Source organism: Lipophrys pholis, assembly GCF_963383615.2.
Source record: "Lipophrys pholis genome assembly, chromosome: 12".
In the NCBI taxonomy this organism is placed as follows: Eukaryota; Metazoa; Chordata; class Actinopteri; order Blenniiformes; family Blenniidae; genus Lipophrys; species Lipophrys pholis.
This window is the reverse complement of record NC_137641.1, coordinates 20,354,235-20,378,930: the sequence shown is the minus strand read 5'-3', so window position 1 is coordinate 20,378,930 and position 24,696 is coordinate 20,354,235. Positions and strand designations below refer to the sequence as shown.

General features: G+C 41.8%; 2 protein-coding genes across 3 annotated transcripts; one reads left to right on the top strand and one right to left on the bottom strand.

The window, feature by feature from the left end:
* Positions 1 to 574: 574 nt before the first annotated feature.
* Positions 575 to 12,966, bottom strand: slc20a1b (solute carrier family 20 member 1b). Its single transcript, XM_080477320.1, has 11 exons — positions 12,642 to 12,966; positions 10,545 to 11,270; positions 10,188 to 10,328; positions 9,454 to 9,539; positions 9,072 to 9,168; positions 5,140 to 5,259; positions 3,657 to 3,935; positions 2,596 to 3,235; positions 2,314 to 2,499; positions 2,099 to 2,183; positions 575 to 1,505 (listed from the first exon to the last, which is right to left on the bottom strand). Exons 2-11 carry the CDS (start codon positions 10,891 to 10,893, stop codon positions 1,347 to 1,349), a joined length of 2,142 nt encoding a protein of 713 aa, XP_080333446.1. The 5' UTR covers positions 10,894 to 11,270; positions 12,642 to 12,966; the 3' UTR covers positions 575 to 1,346.
* A 5,223-nt stretch (positions 12,967 to 18,189) lies between these two features.
* stard7 (StAR related lipid transfer domain containing 7) lies at positions 18,190 to 23,987 on the top strand. 2 transcript variants are annotated; one of them, XM_080477536.1, is made up of 9 exons: positions 18,190 to 18,274; positions 18,699 to 19,152; positions 19,758 to 19,918; positions 20,020 to 20,069; positions 20,434 to 20,544; positions 20,968 to 21,050; positions 21,158 to 21,257; positions 21,344 to 21,428; positions 21,792 to 23,987. In XM_080477536.1, exons 2-9 carry the CDS (start codon positions 18,704 to 18,706, stop codon positions 21,968 to 21,970), a joined length of 1,218 nt encoding a protein of 405 aa, XP_080333662.1. In that variant the 5' UTR covers positions 18,190 to 18,274; positions 18,699 to 18,703; the 3' UTR covers positions 21,971 to 23,987. The 2 variants fall into 2 exon arrangements, with proteins under 2 accessions (XP_080333662.1, XP_080333663.1); XM_080477537.1 differs by having other exon boundaries at positions 18,200 to 18,238.
* Positions 23,988 to 24,696: the final 709 nt, after the last annotated feature.

Sequence of the window (24,696 nt, the reverse complement as noted above, 5' to 3'; positions counted from 1 at the left end):
AATAAAACAATTAAGGCAACTACAGCATCTATAGGTCTGAAATGCATTTAGTACTGCAGCCAAATGACCACACGCTGGTGGCATGCAATGTAGTATGTATCTGCGCTCATCGTACAAGAGAACAGAACTGCTCAACGGCAAACCACCCAGTTATATTTAACTTCCAGTTTCAAAGCTTCCCGTTTCTCCTCACAGTTGATAATTGGAGAAAGAGGAAACATCACAACCCCAGAATCCAGGCCGGCGCCAACTCCGCAGAAAGAAACGCTCACTGGAAGTAGCTGGTACAAGATGAATTCAGAAAAAAAAAATACAAGTACGACGCAGGCCTAAAGCATTTAACCATCAAAGATGATGCAATCAAGTTTTAACAGGAGACTTAAGGTCTTGTTTGAGAGCACGTAGCGGGGTGACGTTCTGCCGTTCGATTTTTCAAACTGAAGTAAAGAAGCTCAGGCAGCTACTGTAACGCTGATCGTGAACAGAAAGCCTCATGAAGAGCAGATAAAGATCACTTGCTTCTGCAGTTTGGCCTTTGTCATTTCTGATAATTGCAATGACTTTTTTTTTTTAATAGAAAAATTAATACCAATACAGGTCATTTTTGTGCGTGTTTGCAGGTGTACATTCACCTACATCACTGTAAATTAAAACTGCAGTGATGTGTTCTGGTAGAAAATACCGGTACAATAATAGAGGCCAAAAAGAAAAGGTCGTTTTTGTCAGCTTCAGGATGATTGTTGTCCTTTTTAGGGGATACTGGGAGTCCAGATAGAGTAAATTAAAAAATAATAATTGGAATTGGGGTGAAACACAAAAGTAATCTTGGTTTAGCTGAGAAATACTGTTTCTGCATCTACATTTGTTTCAGTATGTGTTCTGAATGGGGTTACAAGGCTAATACTGCATCTCAATTGTTCATTTCTGCCTAATGCTTGAAATAAAATCAAAAACAATACGGTCGTATATACACAATCGCAAAGTAAAAAAAAAAAAAAAAAAGAGAACAAAAATCACTTGATGTGTTTTGATTTAACTCTTTACAGAAAGATGAAATATGAAAAAGCAATCCAGAACAAAGAAATGCAAGCTTCCCACCGGAAGTTGTGTGACCACGATGGAACAAACAGCAAATTCAAGGTTGAAAAATGATGCAGCCATCAACCACAGGCCCAGGTCACAAGTCCTCGAGCACATTTCTTTTTTTTATTCCTTTTTCTTCCAAAGTTGTCGGCTTGAGGTAAGCGGTAGAATTTTGGCCATCCAACTTCTTTCTTCCTCCCTTTCTCCTGGTCCGCGCTGGAGCGGCTTCTTTCTCACTCCCCACTCGGGGTGCAGCTCTTCGCTCACACGAGGATGACTTGGGTGAAGAGGGCCATGACGGCGGCGCTGATCAGGCCGGAGATGGGCACCGTCACGAACCACGCCATGAAGATATTCCTGAACAGACGCCAATCCACGGCTTTTCTTGAGCGCAGCCATCCGACAGCGACCACCGAGCCCACCTGGAAACACAGATAAGTGTTTGAAAAATAAATATACTCCCAATTTCTTTTGAAGGCCTGCTGATATGAAGTTCTTAATCTCATGTTTGCAAGCCATCTGTTCTCTCAGCTTTTATTGTCTGTATTGTGCACATTGTCCTGTAATATGGTGTCGAATGTCTGATGACTCATCCTGCACTGCATCCAATAAAGCTTTCGGGGGTGTGACTGTTAAACTTAAGGGCAATGAAAACTGTACACTTATACCAACACTACCCCCCCCCCCCCCCCCCCCCCCCCCGCACCAAAGTGTTTTTCCTCTATATATCTTTTTTTTTTTTAGCTTTTCCTTTTGCTCAAGCCTATTTAATCCTCCCATGTTAATAATGATGTACGACACTGTGCAACACTATTGAGACACGCACTCCCTCTACTTTGTTTATGTTTTCTTCTATTGGGAAAAAACCTGGAATTAGTTTCTCAGGCCCTCTACATTCAAATATATGCAAGTTGTTTTTAAAGAAAAAATTCCCTAAATACAGACTTTCCAGACTGTTTACAGAGCCTCGCTCACACTAAATGTGGTCGCGAACCACAGGGTTTGACTGGCTTACCTTGCAGTGGGTGGTGGAGACAGGCAGGCCAATATTTGAGGCAACCACGACAGTCACAGCTGAGGCCAGTTCAATGCTGAAACCACTGCAGAATAGGGGGGGAAATAAAGTCACGGATTTGTCTGAGCAGCTCACTAAACTCTGGTAATGTCTGGGGAGGATGTGGTGAGCATGACTAAGAGAAACAGATTATGTACTGTCTGAGGAGTTTGTACCTTGAAGGGGTGATGGGGGTGAGGTCCTTGCCCATAGTCTGAATCACACGGCGCCCCCACACCCAGAGTCCAATGCAGATGCCCACGCCTCCATACAGCAGCAGCCAGATGGGCGTCTGCGCGTTCGAGGTCACACTACCCGTTTCGTAAACCAACCACAAAGCTACCAAAGGTCCAATGGCATTACTGCAGGATAAAAGAGGACATCATTATAATCTGATAAGCAAAAAGGTCGCCGACAAGCTGCCAGAAAGGCAAATTTCATGTCATCGATTTACACACCTCACGTCGTTTCCTCCGTGGGCGAATGATCCAAAGCAAGCGGTGAGGATTTGGAGGAACTGAAACAGAGCCGCGACTTCTGGCTTGTCCGCTTCAAGTCCGTCCTCATCCAAAGAGCTGTTGCTGCTCCCCGCATCCGGATTCCCCACCTCTAGTGTCACGTCACTCTCTACCAGACTTTCAGGAGTTGTGTGCTCTGCAACGGCGTTGCAGTAGCTGGTGTAGCTGTCCATACGAACGCGCTTTCTCTCCTGAGCGCCTGAACCGGGGGCTTTGTCAGCGTCCTCGCCGGCACGGAAATCCCCTTCCTTGTGCTTGAAGTCCCCGTGCATGCCGATAATGGCCATGGTGTAGGAGGTGTAGCTGTTGTTACGGCGGATGGGTCTGTCGCCGCCCTCTCCCATGCAGTCGCCAACCTTGGCCAGGTGGAGCTTATGCAGAAGGTCCTTGTAGAGCCCGGAGTCCTTGTGCACGGTGTGATACTGGCTGTAACCGTTGCTCGGAATCTGTGCCGGCCTGTTGTTGAACTGAGCGTGGTTGTTGAACTGGACCTGGTTGGGAGTATTTGCGACACCGTTGCTATGCTGCAATTGCTGGTTGTTGAGCTGGACCTGATCGTTTGTTTGAGTCTGTTTTGGCGCTGCAGAAATAACAAGAACAAACAAAGTCATTTAAACTTGCAAACTGTGTCTCATGTGTTATTTCACACTTTCATTAAGTTTTATGGTTTGCACAAAACTGTAAGTTGATTATATAATAAATACCGCTGACTTTCAATGACTTGGCCCGGTTGCAAGTTTCAACAAATAAATCCTGGATCTGGTTTTTATCCAAGGCCAATTTTCACATTGAGAACAGGTTTGAGATGGCATTCCTTCTGGAAGCATCTTCACCCAGTAACAGTTTTGTGTTAAAGCTCATTTCATATATGTTCTTTTTTCTCTCAACTTTTACTAATGGCTGCATTCATAAAATTCTATGCCCTGCAGCCATGTGGCTGTCAGTAAAATACTTTAATTACATATCAAACCATTAACAACACTGCCTGCTGGCATACTTACCATCACTGACGTTGTACTCTGTGTCATCAGAATCTCCGATGTCGAAAGCTACTTTGCGCTCTTTATTGTTATCAGCATCGTCAGAATCGCCGATGTTAAACGCCACCCTGCGCTCCTCTGGGGCGGCTGGGGGCTGAGCGGCGGCGCTTTGATTGTCAGCTGGTGTCGTCGGAGCGGACGAATCCATGGCAGTCTGTTTCAGGATTGGACATTGGGCCTCCTTGAGCTCCCTCTTTTCCATCAAGGGGCTCTCAGAGGGGCTGGAAGACTTGATATCTCCTAGTAGGGGGAGAAGTTGCGAGTGAGTGAGATATTGCTTGGATCGTGTCCAAACACATACACGGCACAGGAGAGAGAAATCCTAGTACAGCATGTCCATTGCTTTTCAACCTTAGCTGTCGGGAGTCATAAGAATTGCATAACCAGAGCCGGAGAAGCTTTTGTCCTATAAATGTTCAGAAGTGAGCCCCTATGCTCACAGGATCAGATAAATGGATTACAAGGAACATATTTACACTACCGCAAGCGCCCTAATTTATGGAAGGTAAGAAGGCAGCCTGAGCTTCACATGACATTTGTTTGTAGTTTTAAAGTGAAAGAGATACTAAACACTAATATTTTCTCCTGGATAACTGTACAAATGTTCTGACCAGGTGGCCACATTGCACCACCCAAACTGGTCAGGGCTGGAGTCGGAGCCCTTTGTCAGCCATGACAATCTCTTACTGTGTACTGCAAATGCCACATCAACACCTTAAGTCAACCTGGTCTTATTTTAGTCGAGCAGGTAAAGACCAATTAGTGGATCCCAATGACCTAATTAGTCAGCTTGTCTACTGAATGGAGGCTAATCTACACAGAATCACGCTTTATCAAATAAACCTGCCGTTACTACTACTAAGCAGATGAAAGGTGAAGTCAGGTTTGCTCAACAGTATAAAAACAAATTATGGCACCAAACACCAGTAATCAAGTTTGTTAGATAGAAAAACTAAAACCCAATCTCTATAATTCACTTTGTTTTTAAAAGGTATTACAATGTCTCCTTTTTGACTTTTGTGAGTTTCATTGTAACATAAGGACAGCTCTTGTGTAAGCGCTGTATTGTTCAGCAAAGAAAGGAACGACAATTACACTCATGAAGGTTTAAGTGCAGTGTGTTGCACTTTAAAAACCAAAATCAGACACATTCCATGTAAATCCTTGTGACTCAGCAATGGTTTGTCCATTAATCCAGGATGATGGAACAAAAAACCCTAGTGACAATATTTTCAGATCATTTTCATTACAGCGAGTGCATTGTGATGAAAAACCTGGGCTCCATTTGATGGATAAAATTAGTCCATGCTAACAATAGCTTGTTGTTACAAGAGCAATACTACACCTCCCATTTGTCTAAATGGTTAAAAGCACATAACCCATTATTGCAGAGGACAATTGAGTCATCAGAAGGCAAAAATGAAAGAATATGAACAGCACTTACGTTCGATCTTCATCTTCAGACGAGGGCAGACAATGAACCAGACCACAAGGGCGACCAGCAGAGAGAAGCCCAAAGAGATGAGCAGGATGCCCCACCAAGGGATCTTGTCAAATCCTAGCACTGAAGGGTTTCCATGGGGCGCACGCAAACACAAAGGCAAATAGAGAAAGGCAGTTTAAAAAAATTAAAACACAACAAGGCAGCAGATGCTACCTTTACTGGTTGACGGCACACAAAGTTACATCACATCAAGACAAAAATGCCCAAACAGCCTTGCAAATTTGTAGAAAAGTCAAGACAGCAACTACAGTTCTATATCAAGGAAATTAAGCTTTAAAAAGGATCATGCTGAGGGTTAAGACCAGAGACATGTCTCCCTTTGTTATCTGTGTGTATCTCTTTGGACTGCTTGTAAATCATCTTAACTTCTTTCACAAACAAGTCACTGGACATGGATCATAAACAAGATGGCAGACTCTCCAGGGAGCATTGAGTTTTTAAGACTTGACACATAAATTGCACCGGTGAGTGAAAATTCACTTCAGGACAATAACTACCAATGACATTGAGCTATATGTGCCATCTTTCTTCTAACTGTGACAAGCGATGCTGCATAGCTTCATTGTGCCACATAGTTAAAACTGAAAAGTGTGTGTGTGTGTGTGTGTGTGTGTGTGTGTGTGTGTGTGTGTGTGTGTGTGTATACCCCTGAATGTGAAGTGTTATGTAACAACTAACAGGTGAGAGCATGAATGTCACCATGACCCCCCAACTGCCCAGCTACCAAGAGCACATGGAAAATGACTTCCCTTAAAAGGAGACAGATCTTAAGGAGAAAAAGCTAAATAGAAAGTGGGCAGCCATTCCCTGTAGCAATAGTGCAACCTCTTGCCAAGACTGCAGCAAACCTGGTGCAGCAGCAGGAGATGTAGTGCAATGCATGCTGGCAGAAAGCTACTATTTAAATTTCCCATGGGACATAGTCATATTTCTCATACAGACACAATGCGAGTCAGCAATGTGGTTGAGAACAAACAAACAAAGAGAAAAAAAAAACAGCAGCTGAAGAGTCTTGCTCCACCTCTAGTGAAGCGAACTTGATCACACATGATTGAAATACAAAAGCACTTACGACATTTTTAAGACTGTCTAAGAAGCGCAAGATACAGATAAAGCAAATGGATGCCATGGGTACAGTATAAGATAAATGTCTTGGTCGCTGTGCTTATTTGAGGACAGAGTCCACACAGTTTGCCCTCTTTCCACTGAGTCACGCTGCAGCATGAGACTGCAGAGCACCTAACTGATGTTTATTTAGTTATGCAATGGAGGCTCACTCCCCTCAGGACAGGAGACATGGGAGGAAAAACCAGAAGGCAGCACAGTAACAGCTGAACCTCCCGTCTATGACTGGAGTAGACTGGATGTCTCACTCTCATGTGGCTGGACACCCAGGTGCAGGTGTGGGCCCGGTCCACATTAAACAGGGAGGCTCCATGCAACTTGGCAAAACTGTGGACTTAAAAAATAAATCAATAAAATAAAAACAAAAGGGGTATAGTAAGCCCATCTAAAAATGGACAGATGCCAAACACAATCTGCATAGGCCACTTATTCTTTAAAAAAAAAAAAAAAAAAAATGAAATGATGATCTCTCCTACACAAAGGGGTGAGCTTGAACCACAACCATTCAGTGGGATGAGTGGGACTGTGCAGGAAATGAACTCTAACCACGGCTGCGTTCCAAACCCCTCCCTGCAGCCCGTATATCCTGTGGCCTGCATTACACAATAATGTGTTATTTTGACTTTTCAGTACATGCAGTTAACCACTGGTCTCAATTACAATGGCTGTTAAAGTGACGACTGATGACTCACTCAACAAGGAGCCTCTCACCATTTCTCAATGATTTTGTGGAGAACGAGATGAGCCGTAAACAGGGAGGGTATTTGGATTACATGGCAGTTATAATAGAATTGTCAGCGCTGAGGAGATCTATAAGCCTTACATTCAAGCCTCCCAATAGAATAGTCAGTAAACAATAGCACTATCAACCTCTACTATTTTTTCAGACCGGTATCACATGTTTAAAACAAGTCATGCGTGCTGTGATGGTTCCAATTGTTTGGCTTCACTAGAGTGACCAACGCAACCGGGTGTTTGTTTTTCAGGGGGTAACCCAGGCAGAAAATTTGTATCCAGCTAAACACATTGAAGTTTTATCAATTCAGACTGCGGCGAGGGGTCAGAATGTACGGACGCCGTGACACTCAGCACTTTGAAATACACACTGGTATGCTGCAAACAAAGTATTCTGATTGAGTGTGCATATGGAGGCAGGATCGGTGACATTTCTCCGAAAGTCAATAACATGGGTAGAGTTCAGGGCAGTTCCTCATTTTTTTCAGAAGTTCAGATGAGTTGGCAGTAATTTCATTCCAATGTAGGAAGCATCAACACTTGTGTACAGGTGACAAGCACTTGTATGACATTTAAAAAGGAAGTAGGGATGAGATTTTAAATCTGCTTCAGCGTAGATCTGCTGTTTGCATTTAATGGGACTGTGGTAGAGTGACAGCAACTGAGTGATTTATAAGGTACGAGGAAACTTAGACACTAAGGCATCACCAGATGATCCACAAATGCTTTGCTCCATATCACTATCATGTTTGCAAATGCTGACTTGAGGTCTCTGGTGCTGGTGTATATATTGAGGATAGGAATGTGCTGTGGGACGTCAGAGTGTCGGAACGCACGACTGTGATAGCGTGTGGAGCAGGGACACTGCTGAGTCTTCTCACAGGAAACCAAACACGTAGTGTGCTCTGCTGCAGATACTGCTGCTGCATTAGACTGCATATATCAGCAGTAATGAGCTGCTGTCGCCCGACGTGCCAGAGTAGTAATATACATATCAGAGCTTGTCATCCCTAGAAAGTGCCCAACTTTGAGGATCAAGGATGGTTTCTTAATAATGATCAAATTCTGAATTAGATGTAACATGATTAGTGTTATTGAGCAAGTGGAAATGTATATGAAGGCTAAATGTTACACTGCTTCTATAATTTCCAGTGTTCCTTGTGTGGAAACGTTGTCCTTGTGTACAGTAGATAGATTATGGAAATGTTTGTACAAATGGATGTGAAAGTAGGCATCAGTAATCACAGGCACCTTGAGAAAGACTGCTACAAGTTTGTGTAGGTGTCAAATGTACAGTCTCACACCTTTTTATGCAAGAAGCCCAAATTACAGCTTCACGTGTACATTGTGTTCATGTGTGAGAGACTTCACACAACTTTACAAAATGTGCCTGACTAACCAGTGATCTGAGCTATGCGGGGACTGCAAGTGATCTCCTCTCTGTCGGTGTGCTGATGTGCATGCACACATCAGCGCACCGTATGTGGACAAACTCTGGCCTGTGGCGGCCCTTAAAAGGCCCAGGCCAGCTAACATCTTGAACTGTAAGGCCCTGTAGAGACAAGAAAACAAAGGAGCAAAAGTAGCTCATTTAATAAAAGAGTTTCTTCAAGAACCAAGACCAGCAAGTATTAAGAGCAGTGCTACAGAAAACAACCAATGCAGACAATTGTGACCATTTTCAACAACACCCTCTTTACTTCTCTTTTCCTTCAACATGTCTGAAGGGCACAGGCAGTGACGTGAAGAGTTAAGTGAAATCTTATTTCCATCTCCCTGCTGTGGTCCAGTCTAAAAAAATTCATTGCAGCTACAACCCACATACAACCACAGTCAAGAGAGAGTCCCCCCCCCCCAAAAAACATGTTAAAATAAACACAACATCTGTTAAAACTGGTAAAAGCAGCCTGGTTCATTCTGGAATATGTGTGGGCATCCGGCTGTCTGAGCTGTTTATTTTAAGCTGTGGCTGTGGGCAGACAGGCAGAGCAAAAGCAAACAATGATACTCACTCGGAGCTCCAGTGTACATGATGGAGAACAGGTTGATCCCCATGGTCACAGCATAGAAGACAGGTAAAGCCTTCAATCCATTGGGTACGGGGTCTTTCTACAGGGACAAAACAAAACATTAATTCATTAAAAAAAAAAAAAACGTATGACACTCTGAAAGGAAGTGTCCTATTTTGATGGCACAACATGGATACAGAAGTAATCCCGAGTCATGTGTGGATAAGGAACTGCTTCAGAGGACAGGGCCCGTTTTCAGCTTGTGTAACAAGAATTTCTTTAGTCTCACTTTGGCCTGGGTAGTACAGTAATGACAGTGTCCTAAATGCATAAAACCAGAGAGATGTTCTTTCAAAAAATACCAATGATCTTATAACAGACTTACCTTGTGTAAAATGAACACGCGCACAAAGTAGAAAACAATGCCAGACATTATTCCAGACAAAAGTGGACTCAGGAACCAGGACGAAACTGGAAATAAAAATGGAGAAGGCAATTACAATTTAGCAGAGAAGCAAGATCAAATAACTCAGACAAAAAAAAACAACAACATACTGTTGACAGAGATATGCCACTTTGGAAAACATAAAACCTCATCTAAAGATTTTTTTTTTTTTACTCAAAAATGATACTTCTCTCTCAGAAAGAGAACACCTGAAAGGAAGAAACCCTCACAAATCAGGATTAATCTCAAACACAGCTTCTGAAACAGTCCATCTCAATTTCAACAATAAAGTAAATGCAACACTTCTCATACTTTAGGGGCTCTCGTAGGAAGCCAAATGTAAAACTTAAAACACATTTTTATAAAGAGATTATACCAATAGGAAAATCCTAGTTTGCGGAGTTGCAGTCCTTAAAATGTTAATCCAATGCAACCCAACAATTTTGTAAACTCCAAGCAGAATTCTCGCGTTTTTCTTTTTGTTTTTTGTAAAACAGCCAAGTCTGAAACATTATTCACAGTAATCACAACTTCCATTTCTGTGTTGTGGATTTTTCCAAACCTTTCCCAATAGACGGAAGACAGCATTTACAGCTGCACCCGACAAAGACATTGCCACAACCTGTGATGCCACTTCAGCAAAGTTTCTAGGTCACCTGATTAGACTGACTTACCAATACGGAGGAGCTCGAACCACTTGACTCCCTGCTGGCCTTTGGCAACCAGCGAGAAGCCAATAGTAGCACCAACAATGCAGTGTGTACCAGAGATAGGGAGCTTAAGGAAAGAGGCGGCCAGCTGCCACACAGCAGAACCTAAAGACAACAGAGAAACAAAAATAATACATTTAAACTGATGTTTCGATAAATTGAAAAACTTGTGATTTAGGTTATTACTTGAATGCAATCCTAAATAGAGATGCCATCACAGCAGTGTGTTGCATTGGCTGCTCCATTTTCTTGCTTGACAAGTACTACATGCAGATCTCTGCTTGCAAGGTACAGAAGCCAGACCTGTTTACAGATACTCACCAACCATAGCACTGACGGATCCAGCCATCATGATATGCTGAGTTTCATTGTACATGGTCACGTCGATGATTCCTTTGCGGATGGTTTCGCTCACTTTGGCCCCGAGCAGCACAGAGCCCAGGGTCTCAAACACAGTAGCCAGAATGCAAGCCTGTCGCAAGGTGACTACACCGGAGCCCACGGCTGTACCAAATGAGTTAGCAACGTCATTGGCACCCACGGAAAAGGCTAAGATGAAGGCAATGATGAAGCCAACAATCAGCAACCACATGTAATCTGTGAGAGGACCGGTGGCTACCACCCCTGCAGTAGAGGCCAGTATTATTGCAACGGTCGTTGTAGAAACCATGATTGTAGTTTGAATAGGAATTGCTTCACAATCTTAAAAGGAAATTAATGCCTGACAAAATGGCTATTCCTAAACAGCAGCTACTAAAATATTAGAGGTATGAAGTAAAATAAATAAATTCGCTTTTTTCTTTTTTTTAGGCCCACCTGTTTTAACAGGATTTTTTTAGACTAAGCAGTGCAAACTTAAAAAAAAAAAAAAAGGGCTTATCGGAAATTGGCGTGAAGACAACTGAGATAAACCAGAGGTAAAGTGAAGATTTATTGCTATCCTGTAATTATACTAAATATGTTGCTGTTCTTTGGGGACTGAGCTAACAGGCAGAGATAACAACCAGCCATCGTGAAACTGTGACAGCAGATGAGCGGGAGTACATCCTGAAAGACAACAAACAGAAAGACAAAACATGTTTACTTGTGGCTCCACAGTAGTTCAAAACAACTTCAGATTGAAGCATATTTCAAAACACAATAAACTCATAGGATAGAATAATATATGATCACAGAACAATTTGGTCAAACTTCTTAATGGGGAGTTTTGTGTTCCTTTTAAGCCAACCTTTTCAATAAGTACAGAGGCTGAACATTCTCAGTTGGGACTATATTATACCGTCCTACAGCTTTTGTGTGGACTTGAGTTGAAAAAATGTCCTATTAGTCTAAATGTAACTCCGTTACTGCTGCACTAAAACATGTTACAACAACATATTAAAATGTTTTTAAAGTGAAATAAGGACTATGCATATTTGTTATGTATTATTATCTGTGTTTAGTTATGCAAATACTTCTATTTCACTTCATCCTGTGGTGATCTTTGTTTTGTTTACACCGATGATGTAACCAAGCAAGCTGGACCAGTAGTAAAAGGCTCCCTCCGGAAAGAGGACCTGAAGTCACTGCTTTTCCTGAAAACCTAAGAGGGAGCCATGTTTGGTAAATGGCGCATGAGGGACCACGAGAGAAACACAGCAGCTTTTAACCTCCAGACACATGAAGCATCATATTGTTTATTGCAGTTCGAGTAATGACCGGATCCACTGATGGCCGGTAGGGAAATTAGACGTGTCTTTATCATTAGAAAAGACGCTATAATCGTGTCCTATCTGCGCACGTGTCGTCATTCATTCATGAAACGCGGTCACAAGAGCACGAGCACGGCCCGAGTGCGCAGCTCCGCACTTGTCGTTAAGTCGGTAATTCGCCGCTAAGGCCGCCGTTAAAATGTGGTTTAGTGGCGCTTGACGTGGTTTCTCGTCAAGAGGGGGGCGCAACCGGATGTGACTCAATCTGGGGGAAAACGCGCAGGGCACCTATACGGTTCCACCGGCTGGCCGTGTGGCAGCCCCCCGTGCTCGGTGTGAAGTGCGTATGTCTGCCAGTTTCATTAAAATTGTGGAGTGTGTGTGTGACCCAAACAGATGGCCGGTGCTGCCAACTTCAGCTTAGCGTCGACATAGATGACGTCGTCCTCGGCACTCCTTCTCGCTGCCGTTAACTGGAGCGCGCGGTGAAACGGTCCAACTAAAGTATTTAACTCACAGTGTTATCAGAGATCTCGGGCATTGTTATCCGAGCGAGCTCACCGGCATCACGTCGCTGCATCCGGACTGAACGTACAATGGCTTCATTCTGAAGGTGTCGTTAGCATTAGCTTGACCCCCTACATCGCACCGCGAGTTAACTCACATTACACGAAACGCAGACACGATGACGATCTTTAACAACAAGTAAATACATAAAAGAGCTTACCGCACGATGCAGTTTTCAGTCCGGTGAAGAATAGTTCTTGCTCGTCAGTAAGCTAATTAGCGCGCGCGCGCACCGAGCGTAAACGTTACGATAGCGCGCGCGGGATAATGAAAAATTAAACTGATTATGAAATAATTCCCCCGAAAAAGCTGCCTTGAGTGAAAAAAATAATATGTGACCGTCTCAAAAAAAATCAGATATCGACGAAGATCTGAGTAATTAAGAGATAAATCCAGAAGCGTCTTAGTTTGAATGAAAGCCTCTCTGTCGCATGTGTGTAGAACTTGCTCGTGCCGGCTGGGCTGGGTTCTTTTTTTTATTGGATACACCCCTCGGAGAGCCCCGCCCCTCTTTCTCCTCCTCCTCTTCCTCCTCCTCCTCGGCAGGGGGCGGCTTTTCCTTTCACTCACCATGTGATCGGTCCGTGTACTGCCGCTGCTCTCTTAATTCGACCCCGCTTCATAGACAAGCCTTCTTTTACAACATCGCGACGTATAAAAACATTCACTCATTAACTTGTGTATCAACAGACCGACAATAAAAAAAGGCTTCAGACACATCACTTCCATAAAAAAAAAAAAAAAAACAGGCTGGATGTTGTGACATCAAGAATCAGGAGTGGAAATTTCCCTTCAGTTTGGGTTGTTGGGGGTCAGTAATGTGCAATATCTCAAGTGCATCCATAGGCTGAACACAGTAGTCACCATGTGATGATCTTTGGTAAACATGTTTCAATCCGCATGTCTTCTTGGTTTCAAGAAGTCATGCGGATTGAAACACTAATGATAAAGACAACATTTTCGTTTAAAGGGATATAAATCCACCCATTTATTTCTCAGAGTGGTTTGGTCCAAAGGGATTTTCCAACCAGTAAAATGTTATGTGGAAAAAGTAGCCTCTGGGTAGTTCACAAGAGACCTTACCTTTCAGGCAATCTCTTTTTTTTTAATTTTAATCTAATAAAACATTTTTTAAAACACATAAAACACAATCGATTGGTCCTTGGATGATGACAAATCATCCCTGAAAACTTCATGCTATTCGAGTGAGTAGTTTTTGCAAAAAGTTGGCGAAATACATGCAAACAAACCAATAAATCAATAACTACAACGGCCACTTGGAAGAGCACGTACCTTCACTAACGCCACATTTGTTTGCAGAGCCTAACTAGGTAGGTCGGGTAGTTACATCACTGTGTGAAATAATAATAATACATACTAAACAAAGTTGGCAACATACATACATACAAACCAATAAATAAATACATGCAGACAAAAACGTAACCTTCTTGGTCTATCTTCGTTGGTTGCCTAATTTCGTTGGCGAAGGTACTTCATATATAAAAACATTGTATGACATTGCATCTCGCCACAACTGATATTTGAATGCAAGTTCTCCAAATTAAAGGTGAAGAAGACTCAACTGCATGCACCAGCAAAGTGACAATTTCACTCAATTGTCTAGCAAGATTACTAAGCTACTAACCTTTTTAATGATTTTAATTGATTTCATGACGAAATACTCACCTGTAAAATCCTTCACCAATAGACTGTACTTCTGTGAAAAAATGCAAAGCTGGTTTTGATGGTCGAGCATCTAAACAGCAGCTTTAAAGACACATTTTTATTCAGCCGTTGAGAAACAAAAATAGAAGATAATCCTCTATATGACTTCTAGTCACTGAAGATCATGTAAATAAAAAGTTTCAGTTTGATACAGTACAAGACTTTTCTGTTGCCCTACAAAGGTAAAACAAGTTTTCTAATACAGGTTTTAATGCCCTACACCTGCTCCAAGGCTTTGTGGAATAGTTATATTAAGGACAGAAGACTGAATGTGTATACCAAACACAAACCAGCTGGTCAAGGAGTTCAGGCTCCACTGAGCTTATCCCACAAACCGTATCCCTAAAAGAGACACAAATGAGCAGAAACAGAAGACGTAACAAAAAAATAACAAAAAAAAAGACAGTTTTGATAACATGTCATATCATAATATGACAAATTAAATCACAATTGTGAGATATCACAGAGGGACTACAAGTAAATTTATTTTAAATGGAACAATGCTGGAAAGAAAATTGTCTCAAATAACCAAACTAAGATGAATAGCTCGACACACAATCAACACAGAATGGCTACAAACATAAGGAATCCAACCAAAATAGGGAAAGTAACACTAAGCCAGCAGGAATGCAAAAAAAGACATAAACCTGGCCCATAAAGCCACAACAAGAAGAAATAAAGTAGTGAAACAGACATAAAAACAGTTCTCAGTGATGGATGGAAAATCTATTAAAGACTGAATGCATGGAACAAACAGTCTGGGTGGTTTATGGGAGTTTGGTGTCTCTTTCAGGTTTGGCGGAGTTGTTTACATGTCTGTGCACAGCAGCAAATTCACACGGGTCTACAAAAGAAACAGACAATATGGCAGTAAACAGAAGTTGAATCGGTAGTTTTTGTACTTTATAAAGGTTTGAGATAGGCTTTTTCAGTACAGCCTATGCAATTAAGGTAAATTACATAACATCTGCATTGTTAAAAAGATATGACTTAATAACTCGTATTTATCATATGAAGTCTGGCAGGAAAACACACACATTTTTTGTTGAAGCAATAACAGCTATTATCTTTTGTTTTCCCCTCTCAGAGAAACAATGCCACGTTAAAACGGCGCAGAAAAACACCCAGTGTTTGTCATCGCGATAACCGCATTTACAGAGGACTTCACGCTCATTGAGGTGCACTTAGTCGTGAATGAAAAACAGCATTCATCCCGGAACAAAAGTCGTCTTCATTGCTCACTGCCTCCGTCATTATGCGCATTAAGGCCGATGCGTTGTGTTGACTGGAAGAAGCGCTCAGTGCGCACAGTAGAAATACAAAATAATAATAGCTGTCTTTTGGTTTGCATGACAACCATGAGAAGACAAATAATGAGCTGTGGTGTAAACAGGATTTCAGAGTGCACGCTGCAACAGGAGCTCGAGGAGGTGATTTTAGACACTCCCTTCATTATACCGTTTGTCTTACGTCACTTCTTTGAGGAACAGAGGAACCCCCCCAATCTATTAGGAAGTGTCCAGGATCAGATACAATCACTCCTTTTTGTCCTTGCACATAAACGCAAGATTTTCAGAGGGGCGTGACTGGCTCGTGAATGTGTTTCATAACCACTCTGAATGGGAGTTCCTTCATTTTCCACAGCTGCTTCCGTTTGTACAAACGCCATCTACGTCTTCTTCACGCCCACATCCTCCAGTCACACACCGTGAGCATCTTTTGTTTACTCCCTTAACCAGAACCAGAGGCCACAGACAGAAAAAGTGATCTCCACTTAAAGACTGAAGTGTAGGTTTCAGGAAAGGAGAAGAGAAGAGTGACTGCTTGTGGAGCTTTTCTTCTTTCAGTTTCAGTGTATCACACTGACCTAATTCTTGCAGACAGAGGAAATTACAGAATACAGTTGTTCAATAACAGCCCGCGGTGATAGAAACTTGTTGGAATCTAATCTATGATTTGAATGCCTTTATTTTCCCCTTTCATTTCAAACACAGTACATAACATAATGCACGGGGTTATTCAAAAGTCTCATCGCTGTTAACATTTTGTGTGCAGTCCATGTCTCATTAACACGTGAATCCAAACAAACTGTCGTCATAAGAAATGATGGTCACAAGGCCTAAATGATAAAACTACACGAGTACACCAACACTTTCGGTAGAAATGTTTTTAATGTTCACTTTTTATACTGTTCTGGTTATTGGTCCTGTCATGGTGCAGTTCAGTGCATCAATTGTTCCTCTCGTCACTAAAATCCTTTGAAATATATCGACGGTGTAACAATTTCTTTCGACTATTTTCTTTCCAGCTTAGAAAACGGTTTATTACATATGGCCATCAGGACTGTTCTCTTCTGTATGGTTCAACAGCGCCCTCTGGCGGTTGTAATTGTACTAACAACTTGGATAGTGTGCTCTATTTTTCCATCCTATCATCGTTATTCCAAGTCAATTGATAAACTAAGAATTCACATTTAACAGTTATTTAACAGCACGGTATCCACCAGAACAGTGATTTGTATCTAATGCCTTGAATTCATAACTTCATTACTGCCATTATGCGTTTTGGTTGTCGGTCTATACTTTGTCACACTACCAATCACCTGATTTAAGGATAAAGATCCATTGAGATGTTCTTCTTAATCTTGGAGGAAATGAAAAACCAGTGGTTGAAGACAACAGAAATAAACAGGTTCAGACTTGCAGTGTCTTTGACGTGGTCTGCTTGACTTATATTGCTTATGACTCATAAAGGATATGTGCTTTCAGATAAACCTAAAATTCTGTTTGTGTCATTGCAGTACTTCAGGAAGTGCACTTAGGTGTATGGTATGGTACCTTCATGTGTACATCAAATACAATTTCGATGGACACATCATGAGGAGTGTTCCTTTTTACACTGTGACAATTTCATACACAAATATCCCCACTGTGCAGATATTGTGACATCTACAATGATGTGGCATCTGCTGACACAGAAGCATAAACGTTAGTGTTTTTTAAGCCTGGAACACTAATGTTGGGTGATTTTCACCCAGGCCATTATTGACGTTTGATTATGTGAGTGCTGATTCTGAGAATTATTTGAATTTTTTTACTACTTTCGGCTCCTGCAGTCTAACCAATTTGAACTATTCAAATGTCAAAATATGCAGCTTTTTAAAAACATTCTCGCTATGTTCTAACTTTGGAATATCTTCTAGACTTTTTAAAATATTTTTACTTTTCTAAAAAAATTTTTTTTACATGTGAACAGATGGGGAACTTTTTTTTTTATTCTTTAGCCTATACCTCTTTAAAACCGTCACCAATTCAACTTTTAAAACATTCAACTTTTTATAAAACTATTTAACTTCTTGATATCTTTTAAACTTTTTAAAATATTTAAACTTTTAAAAATTATTTTTAACATTGAAGTGGATGGGAAAACCCTTCAACCTCCCTTCAAATTCCTCCAACTTTTAACCACTACAGGTTTGCCACACTTGTCAGCGAGAGACTTCATCAACTCTGCTTGCAATTTTAATTCTGGGTTCCTTAGAAAAGGGACGTTACAAGGTATATAACGTTTGAGCCATGCTTTATCAATTTATTTAACACGTGCCAGGTTATTACTTAATACCACACCATGTGGTTTTGAAATGCGCCGCTGGAGGACGCCCGTCTGCTGTCTTCACCCTCACTCGTGACAGTTTGTTCGATAATCTGATGTGTGTAACCTGGCTCTTGTGCAGGGACACACACACACACACACACACACACACACACACACACACACACACACACACACACTAGGGTCCTGGTAGGGGGCGTCTATGGGGGGCGTTTCGGACCACGGCAGCTTTGTTTGAGGCGCACTGGAAGCATGCATGCTGGTGCCTTGGGAAAGACTGACTACTTCTTAGACCAATAACATGTTATCTTGAGAAAACAACATCCAATGAGCGATCGAATCGGTGTGTAGGGCGGGCTTTAGGGGTGTCTGTGCAGAACGGGCTGCAGGAGAAGGCGGAGGTCAAACGCATTGAAAAACGTGAGGATCACTGCGACCGATACGCAACGTGACAAAGTAAGACTTTTCACAACACGGTTAATAACGTTAAGACGTGCATGTAAGTCATCACGGGACTGACAGGTATCGTAGTTTGGTGCGTTGAAGATGTAGTTATGTCGAGAGATAACAATAACATAGCTGTGACTTAACCAGCGCCTACGTCCTCCGGCGCAGCAGGGGGCGCTGTTCGTATGGGACACCACAGCCAGTAAACGGAGGTTAACGCTAACGCTGCTCGTCGCGTGTTCGCTTGACAACCAGCCACTAAAGTTATGACCTTTGCAATCGAAACGCCGTCATTATTACATATCCAGAGCTGGTGCACGTTTAAGCTTTGCAGGGTATTTGTTTTGGCTCCCGGGTTGTTGATCTAACCTTGCTGCTGCCGTTTCCTCTGAGATTGATCGTGTTCTTTTGGGGACTTGTGTCACGGTCACAGCTGTCATGTTTCACTCGGTGCCCCGTCGAACGATCTGCGACATCGGCGTCACAACGATGAGGCTCCAGCAGAGCAGCCGGTCCCTCCGGCGCACTGTGGAGGAGGGCAGAGAGAAGCTGCCCTGGCTGGGCAGGAGCATGGGCCTGCTGCTGTCCTGGCTGCAGAGGGCTGGTGTGGGAGCTGCCGAGGCCGCGGGCTCTGCTCCGAAGAGGAAAGGCTTGCTTTCGATATTCGCGGACCACTGCAGCTTTGTGACCGGCCAGAGGCTCCGGCGGGCCTGCCAGATGGGCGAGCTTTATTCCAACCTGTACTCCGAGCGAACCAAAAGGAACCTGGTGGGGAACTTATGGCGCAGGTTTCAGAGCAAGCACTCCTCCAACGGGAAGCTCATCGCGGCCCTGACTGGTGTCTTCATGTGGGAGAACGAGAAGATCCAAGACGAGGAAATGAGCAGGTTGGTGCATGCATTCGTTTTCGTTTTGCATTCAATACCGCGCAGGGTCTAACAAAAAAAGTCATTAAATAGAAGTCTGATCACCTTTAGCAGCCAGAATGGCATCAATTCTTTGGGTCAACATTTAGACAATATGTTTAAGCAATTCTACAGGAAAGTTGTCACGCATTGATCTGTTCTTGTCATGAAATTGATTCTGTAATCTTTCAGATTCTATATTGTTGCAATCAAGACTCTGTGGGGGCCTATGATTGCTTTATGTTTGGGATTATTGTACTTTGCTGCAGAGTAAATCTGGACCCAAGCAGGTTTGCTTGTTCTTATTGCATGAAGGGATTGTAGTTTTTCTATTATATCTTCATATTTTTACACAGTACTGTATACTTGAGGGGTCAAATTTGCAATAACGTTTGAATAACGTTAAATGATGAGGGACACTTGCAAGATAAAGTCTTTGCAGTTAAGGTCATATCTACACCCCTGTAATTGTATAGCATTCAGCTTATTTGTGATTTGTATGTACAGTACAATGTTTAATCTTTCTATTGCTGAACCGGGCTGTGCAGTGTAATATACCTGTCCTGATACCTGCATCCCTCTCAAAGGTGTGGACTTGAACTACAGGCGCTGGAGAACGCAAAACGCCTCAGCCCATCTGCGGGGCCCGTGTCAGGACAAGAACATGGCTGGGAGGTTGTGGTAGATAAGAAAGACTTCAAAGTGTGGAAGCGGCCGATTGTCAACAGCCACCTTTATGAATACAGAGGTCAGTTTCCTGACATCTTTAACAGTGTGTGGACACAAAGCACATGTTGAAGTTGGCATGTCTAAAGACTCTGCCTTTGTTATTCCATTTCTATTTTTCAGTATTGGGCTCCTACAACGATGTCACTCCAAGGCAGTTCTTTAACGTACAGGTACTTCAAAACCTTTGTGTAATTTAGATTATGTCACTTTTAATCTCTGAGAAAATTATGTAAAACCTCTTCAGATGTAGGTGAATGAGGAAAAGCTCTATTGGTCATGCCTTATGGAATTAGATCTATGGCCTTCTTTTTATCTCAGAAGGTTTGCCCTCTGAACCATCATACGTTCACTATTGGTACTTTAACTGACGGTACAAGTGGTCCTTTACCTATGATTCATTTATGTGTGTTTGCTCTTTGATTATGTGTCTGAAGTATTCAGCTTTGTTTGCTGTCGCCATACCTCAATGCCTGCAGGCCGTAAGCAACTATGACCCTTGTGCTATTTTAACTTGCACCTTTACCTTTACTCCAGTTGGACACCGAGTACAGGAAGAAGTGGGATTCTCTGGTCATCAATCTTGAAGTGGTGGACAGAGATGCCAATACAGGCTCTGAAGTTGTGCACTGGGCAACACATTTTCCTGTGAGTTTGTCAACTGATTTTAATTCATTTCTTACTCATCTTTTACTGTTGGGTGAATAGTATGAGGGAAATTGATGCATTACAGACTCTCATTAATGCAATTAACCTTTTCATCTGCATTGTTGAAACAAAGTATACTTTTCCTTGTTGATATCTATATTTTGTTACAAAACTGTCGGGTTGGTGTATTTCTTTTATTTATTTAATTGTCTGAAAGATCAAATTTTTTTATGATTGTTATTTATTACAGGTAAAATGAATCAAATGGCAACTATTTACGATGTAATTACCTATCAGACAGTTGAAGAACAACTCCTACTTGATTACAATTTATCTGCTCTTTCCAACTCTGGTCAAAAGAACCTTTGACCCAACTTTTGAGAAAATGTCAGTTATTGATTGTTGTTTAATCTTCCTTCACAGTATCCCATGTATTCAAGAGATTATGTGTATGTCCGTCGCTATGATGTTGACGTCAACAGTAACCTGATGATTTTGATATCCAGGTATGTCCACAAGAAATCATTTCTATTTAGAATCGACTATAATGGAGCTTTTGGTACTTGGTCTATAACTTGTTCCTATTTCCTGTCTTTGTAATCATGCCATGTAGAGGTGTGCAGCATCCCCGAGTCCCAGAGACCCAGGAGTTTGTAAGAGTCCATTCGTACCAGTCAAAGATGGTTATTCGTCCACACAAGTCCTTTGATGAGGTTTGTGATCGATGTGATGCTGCTCAAGTTATCCAGTATTCTGCACATTGCAGCCACTGAAGTTGGTGTTTTTCATTTCTTCCCAGAACGGATTCGATTACATGCTTGTCTACAGTGATGACCCTCAAACCGTCTTTCCACGATACTGCGTGAGCTGGATGGTGTCAAGTGGTGAGCTTGTTATTGGTTAGAACTTGTTGAGACTAAATGTTGTTTTCATTTTTTTATTTATTTTTTTCCATTATTGAGTAATGGAAAACCTCATATCCTAACTCTTAATCCTGGAGCTAAATGAGTGCATCGCAAAAATATTAGAACACAAAATGTTCTACTTTTTCCAAGTCATTAATTAAAACTGCAATGATCATTGATGCGAAAATAGTGTAAATGTTAGACATTATTGACTTTATATAAATTACGTGAGATGCACATGGGGAAGCTCAGTATATGTTTAGATTTCTGAGCATTTTTAATTTTTTTAATTTTTTTAAAGGATTCTGATTATGACAAGACTCTCCTTTCTGTACTTCTCAGGCATGCCAGACTTTCTTGACAAGCTGCATACTGCTGCCTTACGGGCCAAAAACCTGGAAGTAGGAATTCACGACTACGTTGGAGTCATAAAATCGAGCGACTCCAACCGGCAGGCCAGTCAGGAGCGTCACACCGGAGAAAATACACACACAGGCAGTTCTGGGCAGATCTATGCTTAGGCCGGATGTTATTTAGACCAGGGGTTTGTTTGCTGTGTTTTCATTGCACTCGAGTCCAAATCAAACCCTCCAACTTCATGGGTACCTTATGATATATCAGTTGAAGATCACAATTTGCATTAAAAATGGATTTTCATAAACAGATGTGCTTCTACTGGGCTGAGGTGAGACGTGGAAAAGGAATGGACTGAACTGTTGACAGTGTTGCTGTTTTCTGGAGAAAGTGTTGCTTTGGACATTGTCGCTCAGACTGCCGGTCTCGGCACTAGTTCTGCTCTCCCAGCCGATGCCATGTAACATTTTTGCTCTTTTCAGTGACGATGTACTCGCTGACTCCGAGCCAAATTTCCTAATTGTAGAAAAATGCTTCTGCCAAAGCACAGTTTCTCTCATTTTATCCTTCTCTGGCTTGTCTTCCAGTGATTAACAAAAGTTAAAAACTACCTTCAGACCGTCAGCAGCGGTGCGAGTGTGTGCAAGTGATTTCTGCTGCATTTGACATTGAACGGCAAGTGTGACAAGCTGAACTGTAAACTCTTGGCCAAACGAACAGTATGCACTGACAGGTGATGATCTGAGGCCCGTCCAAGGATCACGTTAACAGGTGTCTTCACGTGATGGATTTAGTGTTGTTTTGTTTGCCTGCTACACGACTGAATCACATGACAGGACATTGCAGGTTAAAAAGCAAAGCAGCAGTATGACTGGAGGAATTGTCCATATAATTGAACAAGAACTGACTAGGGCTTATATTCATTTTTTGAAGGCTTTTCCTTGGTTTAACTGTCAGGAACTGTTGAGGTTTCAGGCTGTCCATCTCACCGTGCCTGTGTGAGCGTTGAAAGCTGCCAGCCTTGTGAAGACAAACCAGTCCTTCAGCATTCGGGGCAAAGTGTCTTATAACAACCACGTATTTCCTCACATGCAATGATACTAATGTGCTTCTAGCAAGGCAATCACACAGAGACACATCTTTAACTAACAGTGCCCTTTTTAATGTATGGTAGTTATTTTGTGCCACATTCATGATTAATTTTCCTTCTGTTTGAGTTAAAGTAAATTGTCTCATTTCATCTCTGAATTGATCTTTGGAGTTCCAGTGTTCATAGGTATAATTTGCACGTTTGGGGGTTTGCATTATATTTGTTACTGTAGGTCATGTACATTCATAAAACTATCCCCCGAGTACTGTAAGCTTCTGTTTTTACTTTTAAGCAACCTCTCTAATATGTCTTTTTTTTCCTCCTCAAATTGTTATTTCTACATTTTTTGTTAACGTTAATCTGAAACTTCATAGAATCTGTCCTTTCACGTCTCCCTTGTTGCATTTGTAACATACTATATATGCAGGGGGTGTTTTGAATGTAAAGCACCACGTGCTGTGGAATCAAACATCGCCTAATAAAGTACACTGTTTACAGCCTGACAGACTGGCACTAGTTATCCTAAAATCTGTTGTGTTTAAAAAAAAAAAAAACATTTCATCTTTCACCTAAATTGTTTCATGTCAGGTGGTTCAGCTGCCTCAGAGTCGATGATGCTGGGTTCTGCTTTTGTGAAGGAGTTCCCATGATTAAGTATGTCTTTACTGTGTCAAAAAATTATGTATAATCCTCTCCTGTTAAGATATTTCCTACTGTTTCATTAAATACAGGGCAATGAACGATATAAAATGTTAAAAGGAAGCTGTGAGGGGGAAAATCCCTGACGACAAATAGGACCGTCAAGATGACATTACCCCAGTTTAACATTAGACAATGTTTGCTGATGTGAAATTTGTGTGCGAATGTAACATTTTACTGCTCTGCCACGTGTAGACAACCTGTGTGCCATTTGCAGTAGTCCAAAAGAGTTGTCACATGATGGTTTGTTTTCTTTCTGCAGGCAGTTTAATAGTTGTTGTGAATTACTTTAAGAGCTGAATAAGATTGTGTGACTATGAGCTGGTGCACTTGTAATCTGTATGATTTAATGGAAGAGTGACTAATGGAATCAAATAAAGACATCTTTATGTGCTTTGTGCTGAATTTTCCTGTTGATTAGAGCACTGCTGGTTGTCGGTCGGGGAAGAATCTGATTGGTATTGTGTTTGGGCGAAGCAGCGACTTTAGTCCAGTCTAATGAGATGATCTGTAACCCTGACATTCATTGTCTGGGTGAGAGGTCACTCGGCAATCTGCTGCAACGCACCATTTAGCAGATTCGCGTGGAACAAGATTACTGGCTGTCACTCAAACTCGTGACATACTGAGTGTATGTAATGCACGACAACAAAATGTGTTTTCTAGCACGTTTCAAACTTTTACCATTGTGAAAAAAGAAAACCTCCCATCTCTATTGTCTGTAGCTGAATGGAGCTTGATTGCAGCTCCTCTAAGTGAAAAAGTCAAAATCTGACTTCAGTGGAAAAATAAATGTTTTCCATAATTTGAACAGTGACACAGATGAAGGAAGTTCATATGTTCTTAATGTATTGCACATAAACATATGTTGTACGTCTTTTTTTAAATAAATTCTATATGCAGTTCAAACCCTGGGTCATAGGACACTCAGGCCAATCTTAGCTGACTAAAGCTGAAGGCCAGGTAAAGGCTGAACAGATCACCTGTCTATTGCAAGAAAAACACATTCATCAACACCTTTTTGCAATTAAGAAAACGCCTGTCAAATGCGAATCCATGTTCTTGGATTGTGGAACATCCTGGGGAGAACCCATGTTCACACAG

Coding starts and splice junctions, on each gene's coding strand:
- slc20a1b (XM_080477320.1), bottom strand. CDS start 10,893: ATGGTTTCTACAACGACCGTTGCAATAATACTGGCCTCTACTGCAGGG. Junction 10,329..10,544: donor ATCCGTCAGTGCTATGGTTG/GTGAGTATCTGT, acceptor TGTTGTCTTTAG/GTTCTGCTGTGTGGCAGCTG. Junction 2,500..2,595: donor CACGGAGGAAACGACGTGAG/GTGTGTAAATCG, acceptor TTTATCCTGCAG/TAATGCCATTGGACCTTTGG.
- stard7 (XM_080477536.1), top strand. CDS start 18,704: ATGTTTCACTCGGTGCCCCGTCGAACGATCTGCGACATCGGCGTCACA. Junction 19,919..20,019: donor CCACCTTTATGAATACAGAG/GTCAGTTTCCTG, acceptor TCTATTTTTCAG/TATTGGGCTCCTACAACGAT. Junction 20,545..20,967: donor ACTGGGCAACACATTTTCCT/GTGAGTTTGTCA, acceptor CTTCCTTCACAG/TATCCCATGTATTCAAGAGA.